Source organism: Nilaparvata lugens, unplaced genomic scaffold (genome assembly GCF_014356525.2).
Source record: "Nilaparvata lugens isolate BPH unplaced genomic scaffold, ASM1435652v1 scaffold10469, whole genome shotgun sequence".
In the NCBI taxonomy this organism is placed as follows: Eukaryota; Metazoa; Arthropoda; class Insecta; order Hemiptera; family Delphacidae; genus Nilaparvata; species Nilaparvata lugens.
In genome coordinates, this window is record NW_024089135.1 from 1 (window position 1) to 7,934 (window position 7,934).

General features: G+C 35.8%; 1 protein-coding gene across 1 annotated transcript; it reads right to left on the reverse strand.

The window, feature by feature from the left end:
• Positions 1 to 551: 551 nt before the first annotated feature.
• On the reverse strand, positions 552 to 5,397 carry LOC111056814 (probable serine hydrolase; the record flags this gene model as incomplete). The annotated part of the gene is made up of 2 exons (XM_039443708.1): positions 552 to 771; positions 5,097 to 5,397. Coding segments are annotated over 2 exons (506 nt in total), but the record flags the coding sequence as incomplete, so codon positions are not given.
• Positions 5,398 to 7,934: the final 2,537 nt, after the last annotated feature.

Consider the following 7,934-nt stretch of genomic DNA (forward strand, 5'->3'; position numbering starts at 1 on the left):
CTTTAAATTCGAGAAAATGTGATTATTCAATTGCAAATTATGTTGATTCTATTAAATCATTCACTGTGAAGAGGTAGCAGACCTCATGTGTGTCTCCAGGGTTATTGCCCTGTCACCAGCTGGCTCAAATCTTTGAATTGAGATGCGCGGGAACCATAGCGTCAGGTGATCAATTTTCATAATGGCAAGGAAAGTTGTGTGAGTGCGCCACACCAGATTTTTACAAAATAGTTTGGAGAGCATGCTCATTTGGATTATCCCGCTGCAATCAGCTACTTTCGTTTTGCTATAATGCCAACAACAATACAACAGCAAAATATTGTGAATTTCCCTCATGTTTACTGCGTTCAATAAAGTCCTGGACTCAAATAAGTCGAGAACTCAATAGACCCCGGAGTTCAGAAGATAAAATCGTGACTGAGAAAGTTGATTTAGGCCCGAGCGCTTATTTTAGTCCTGGACTCTGTAAGTCCAGATCTTATAGATCCCGACCTCGGAACCCGGCTCTTAAAGTGCAGAAGTTCATGGTGGTTCATAGTGAGATTATGGTTTAAAGTATATATTAATTAATTATTCACCTTTAATCGGATATCTCGGGTAAAGTTGAAAGTTCCCTTCTTCGTTTTCGCCGGTTTCATGCCTCTGTTCATAAGAATCCTGGCCGAGTCATTGGTGATTGACCCCAAATAAGCAGATTCCACCAGATCTATCATCTCAGTATATCCATAGCAAGGCATGTTATCTTCCGAGAACGTTTCATAGCGTAGGAACCTAGAAAAAATACTGCAATGATAAGAATTTATCAATTCTACTAATTTCATTACTGCAATGATATTTATTTATTCTATCATTGACAAAAGATAACATGACAAGATATCCCATAGTATAGAAGGTTCATGTTCCAAATTTCAAGCCGATTTCTGTCGGATACTGTCTATTAATTGACCGAGCGAAGTGAGGTCTAAGATTCAAGTCGACGGTTTGGCATTTCTCTTAATGTTTGAATGTTTATATATTTATATGTTGCGCATTTACGGCGAAACGCGGTAATAGATTTTCATGAAATTTAAACAGGTATGTTCCTTTTTTAACTGCGTGTCGACGTATATACAAGGTTTTGGAAATTCGCATTCCAAGGATAAATAAAAGGAAAAAGGAGCCTCCTTCATACGCCAATATTACAGTAAAAATCAGACTATAGAATTATTCATCATAAATCAGCTAACACGTGATTACACAGATGTGTGGAGTAGCCAGTCTATTGCTGTATTTCCATAAGGTCTATAGTTTCAATCAGGTTCTTGTGGATGAGAATACTGCATGAGGTCTACTGTTCACAGAACTACTAGTATAGTATAATATAGGATAATATTGAATGCTCAATATTATATATGATAATATAGACCACACTATTGAACAAGAACAACCATAACATGACACAGTATCATATAAATATGATACACAACACCTCAATTGATACAAAAGGATATAACTATCGCTTTGTGGAATGATAGACAAGGATAGCACACAATGCTAATCAGATTCTGTCATTATAACGTGGACCTCACTATAGAACAAGAACAACCATAACATGATACAGTATCAACAAAATATGATACAGTATCATCTCAGCTTGATACACAACACCATAATTTGATACAAAACAGGATATAACTATCTGCTTTGTGGAATGATAGACAAGGATAGCAACACCAATGCTAATCAGATTCTGTCATTAAAACGTGGACCTCACTATAGAACAAGAACAACCACAATATGATACAGATCAACACAATATGATACAGTATAATCCAACTTGATACACAACACCATAATTGATACAAAACAGGATATAACTATCTGCTTTGTAGAATGATAGACAAGGATAGCAAAACCAATGCTAATCAGATTCTGTCATATAACGTGGACCTCACTATAGTATAGAAATAAACTGGAAATGCATTATTTGTTAAATGCTAATTGATGAATAATTTATTATTATTAAACGAAAATTCAATCAATTGCTGTAAATCACCCCTAGACTTCTGCTACTGCAAATATTGACAACAGGGTAAACAGCTAGATGGAAATTCGATGAGCTCTACTATTCAAAAATTATTTGTCAGCCCGGGAATCGAACCCAGTACCTCCTGATTGCCGGTCAGGAATGCCAACCCTTACACCAAACTGACAATCTCTGGATAGCAGATAAGATCAATTTTGCTGGTTGAGAGACTCAGTGTCGGTTGCACAAAAGCTTCAAATTTAAATTTGAACTATTAAAATTTAACCGGCTTTTGTGCAACCGAAACAGAGAGAGTCAGATACACAGGAATAGATTGATTGATTGAGTACTTTATTCATGTAGATTACAATATATACTGGCTTATACACTTATATACAATAGCTACAATACAGCAAAATTATAGATGAATTTACATAATAGAGACTAAGAAAAATAATATTGAACTGTATATGATATGAAAAAGTAATGGTAAATAATAAATATAGATAAATTATATTGTTATGCATCTACATAAATTGGCGGAGCTTTGGACATATCAATGTCCATTCTTCGGAAAGAATATTAAAAATATCCTCCCCACTAACTCTCTACCAAAATTATGATGGAGAGAGATCGAGAGAGAGTGACACTATCTATCTATCACATTGTGTACAAATACTTGAGATGAGGAAAGGCACGACAGGCTCATGCCCAAAACTGTCCCATTTCCAATTTATACTATATACTGTCCAAATCATAATGTTGGTTATGCCACTTTCACTTTTCAAAATACAATTTACGCTCTTCAATCTATCTATATAAAAGCGAAATGGCACTCACTGACTGACTGACTCACTCACTCACACACTCACTCACTCACTCGCAGAACTAAAAATCTACCGGACCAAAAACGTTCAATTTGGTAGGTATGTTCAGTGGCCCTTTAGAGGCGCACTAAGAAATCTTTTGGCAATATTTTATAAGATAATATGATAATATTGACCTCACTATTGAACAAGAACAACCATAACATGATACGTATCAACACAATATGATACAGTATCATATAAATATGATACACAACACCTTAATTTGATACAAAACAGGATATAACTATCTGCTTTGTGGAATGATAGACAAGGATAGCAACACCAATGTTAATCAGATACTGCCGTTATAACGTGGACCTCACTATAGAACAAGAACAACCACACTATGATACAGTATCAACACAATATGATACAGTATCATCTCAACTTGATACACAACACCATAATTTGATACAGAACAGGATAGTGCTATCTGCTTTATGGAATGATAGACAAGGATAGCAACACCAATGCTAATCAGATTCTGTCATTATAACGTGGACCTCACTATAGAACAAGAACAACCACAAAATGATACAGTATCAACATAATATGATACAGTATCAACACAATATGATACAGTATCAACACAATATGGTACAGTATCATCTCAACTTGATACACAACACCATAATTTGATACAAAACAGGATATAACTATCTGCTTTGTGGAATGATAGACAAGGATAGCAACACCAATGTTACTCAAACACTGCCATTATAACGTGGACCTCACTATACAACAAGAACAACCACAATATGATACAGTATCAACAAAATATGATACAGTATAATCTCAACTTGATACACAACAACATAATTTGATACAAAACAGGATATAACTAGCTGCTTTGTGGAATGATAGACAAGGATAGCAACACAAATGTTAGTCAAACACTGCCATTATAACGTGGACCTCACTATAGCAACACTAATATTGTTATCTCAATTTCTATCACAGCATGTACTGAAAAGGTTCGATAAAATCTCATATTTATCAATATTTTTAATAAACTTCGGTGAATCAACTTCATCAAATTTATTGTTGTATCGCTTGCAAACTGCTGTGTCATTGATTCTAATCAATCAAAAGATCAATTTTGTTGATGTGCTAATGTTTAGGGAACTGCAAGTCATGTATTGATCAGTATCAATATAGAAACGAGCGTATCGAGTTCTTACTGATGACTACAATGAGATCACGTTATATGGCAGTATCTGATTGACATTGGTGTTGCTATCCTTGTCTAGCATCCCACAAAGCAGATAGCGCTATTCCTGTTCTGTATCAAACTATGGTGTTGTGTATCGAGTTGATATGATACTGTATCATATTTTGTTCATATGTATCTTGTTGTGTGGTTGTTCTGTCTATAGTGAGGTCCACGTTATAATGGCAGTATTGTTTAACATTGGTGTTGCCATCCTGTCTATCATCCCACAAAGCAGATAGCGCTATCCTGTTCTGTATCAAATTATGGTGTTGTGTATCAGATTGAAATGATACTGTATTATATTGTCGAACACTAACTGCTATAGTGAGGTCCACGTTATAATGGCAGTATTTGATTAACATTGGTGTTGCTATCCTTGTCTATCATTCCACAAAGCAGATAGCGCTATCCTGTTCTGTATCAAATTATGGTGTTGTGTATCAAGTTGAGATGATACTGTATCATGGTGTGGTTGTTCTTGCTCTATAGTGAGGTCCAATTTATAATGGCAATATTTGATTAACATTGGTGTGCTATCCTTGTCTATCATCCACAAAGCAGATAGCGCTATCCTGTTCTGTATCACATTATGGTGTTGTGTATCAAGTTGAGATGATACGTATATATTGTCGAACACTAATTGCTATAGTGAGGTCCACGTTATAATGGCAGTATTCGATTAACATTGGTGTTGCTCGCCATATCCGTTAGTCGGGCCCCGATGGATTGTCCTAACATATGATAAAAATGCCCAAATGAAAAATGCAGGCGAGCGAAGCGAGCCTGCTGATCTCATTCTTGGACGATCCAGTCAGGGGTCCAGGGGGCGGAGCCCCCTGGCTAGACGGATATGGCGAGCGAAGCGAGCCTGACGGCTTGTACTCAGATAAACGAGCAAATTTTGAATCAAATAGATACTATTAGAGTCTAGAATCAAAAAATCCAGAACAGTAAGTCAATAATAAATTAATCAAAAATTCTAAATTTCTATCAAAAAGATATACTCCACCTGTCAACCGTTTTGGCTGTATCATCCACCATCTTCCCGATGGGTTCCAATTTCGGATAGGCTATATCCAAACAAATCAAGAAATCCACTTCGGTGGGGTAATACGCGGCATACATGAAGCCAATAGATCCCCCCCTTGAATGGCCCAGGATTGACACTTTCTCCCATTTAAAGTGTTTAACTATGCGTCGTACCATCACGACAGCGTCCCAGAAGAAGTAGTACAAATGACCCTGCAAAGTATTGAAATAAAATCTATAATTGAAATGTCTTATTGACAGGAATACAAAATTTACAACATCTTAGTAGTTATTATTAAATAAATAAATAAATTCAATTTTATTGTCAGCCATCCAAAAAAGCACAAGAGAAAGTCACACAAATAGAACATGAAATAGACAGTCACACATTAAGAGACACATTTTACTATTACATTCTATTTAGATACATTTCCAAATATTACAAATAACAAAGACAATATTACAAAATTAAGCAGCTAGTCAATAAGAATTAAGTTATGCTGATTGCTCTCGTAAATTCACTTAATTTATTTATAAAAAGGATTTTTTGCCAGCCAATCGTGCACCTTAATTTGAACAGTTTTAGGGGGTTTGTTGGAGGTGTAGCGGTAACTTAGTATACACCTTTTGCCCAACTGCTTCAAAACTGTTTAAAGATTTAGACAATCTTTGGTATTGAATATAGATCTGTCTATTGTTTCTGGTATAACAGAGTGAACAGTATTTCTTAATTGTAACGATGCAGATTCTCCTAGTGTATAACAAAACAGAATATATGTACTGATTTATTACTGTCAGAATTTATTATTTATGAATAAAGGCTACAGTGTTCTAAATAAGGTGATTCCGTGATTATTCGCACGGCTTTTTTTTGTAGCAGGAGAATATCGTTAATGTGCGCTGAATTTCCCCATAGAAGAATACCATAAGACATGAGACTGTGAAAGAAAGAAAAGTATGCTGTCCGTAAATATAATTTTGGTACCGTATTAGCGAGGCTTCTCAGCAGATAGATCACTCTACACAGCTTAGTGCTTAGCATATTAATATTATGCGTCAAATTCCCTTGTATGGAAATCGCTAAGTATTTACTGTGGATGCCGTACTAGATCCTTAATTCTACGATTATTCCAAAAACATTTCATTCTAGCCGATATAGCCTCTCTTCTTTCTTGGGAGAAGACTACGTTTCTCCTCTTAATTTCCACTTGGCGTATTTCCCACTTTGCAACACTCCTTCTAAATTGGTTTCTGTCAAATATTATGTCATCATCAATTCCTGCATCAGATAATTCCTTCTGTAAATTTTTAATCCAATTTCCCCCCGTTCTTTTTGCTCTTCACAAAAAGTAGGATTCTCTTTGTCATTCGATCCACTGGCAGTCTCATCAAATGTCCAAAGAATTTTAATCTCCTCCTTTTGATATCGGCAGATACTTTTGAGTATTTTTCCACAACGCAGTTCTTCTGCAGCCAAATTCCGTTTTCCTTGGGCCAATTGTTCTCCTGATATCCAGTTTGGTGTTCAAAGCTAAAGTTTCACTTGCATACAGAAACATGGGTTTAATTACTGTGTTGTAATGTCGCACCCTGGATTTTATTGAGAGACACTCCTTGTTGTAGATGTTTTGTACCAAGCCAAATCACTTTTGTGCTTTTTTCACTCTCTCTCTCTCTCTTAGGGCTTCCTTCTCAGAAATAAATTCTCCAAGATATTTGAAGGATGTGACGCTATTTACTTTCCCGTACATTGTTTCAAGTTTTTTCAGCTTGAGATTGGGACTTGTGGTGAAAACAGTCTTTTCAAAGGAAATCAATAAGCCAATCTTTTCTGCGACTTCTTTTAAAGTTTCAATTTGTTTTCTTGCATTCTCCTCTGACCCTGCAAAGATGACTAAATCATCTGCAAAAGCCTAGTATGGAATTTCAATTCCAGATTTCTGATTTCCCAGGATCACAGGGTCCCAACCTCCTGCCTGCTTCAGTTCCTTCTCCCATTCTCTCATTACTTTGTCTAGAGCGATGTTGAAGAGAAGAGGAGACAATCCATCCCCTTGCCTTACACCAGTTCTTATATCAAAAGCTTGCGATATCTTTCCCATGAACTTAACCTTATTATTATCAAACGAAAATCCTTATTTTGAATGCTGTAAATCACCCCGAAGACTTCTGCTACTGCAAATATTGACAACAGGGTAAACAGCTAGATGGAAATTCGATGAGCGCTACTATTCAAAAACTAGTAGTTCTGTGAACAGTAGACCTCGCGCTCAGTAAGTTACATTGACCTGTTGTTATGTTTTCTCAAAAATTAATAAATGATTTAAAAAATTAAAATGTCTAGAAAAAATCATAAATAAACATAGAGCTTTCTGTCCTATCGTACCGTGACGTGTCGTCGTCCCGGAATGTGAGTGTGAGCGCTGTTATCAGGTCTGGCTGCAACTGTCTACAACGTTGATGAAAAGAGACATTTTCAAGATGTTCGATGTTTTTGAACGGGTAGTATTATAGTCAACTGTCTACTAACGTTGATGGAAAGATACATTTTCAAGATGTTCGATGTTTTTGAACGGGTAGTATAATAGTCCACTAGACATAATGATGAATAATTCTATAGTCTTATTTTTACTTCAATATTGGCGTATGAAGGAGGCTCCTTTTTCCATTTATATTATCCTTGAAATGCAAAATTTCCAAAAACCTTGTATATACGTCGACGCGCAATTAGAAAGGAACATACCTGTCAAATTTCATGAAAATCTATTACCGCGTTTCGCGTAAATGCGCAAACATATAAAAACATTTAAACATTAAG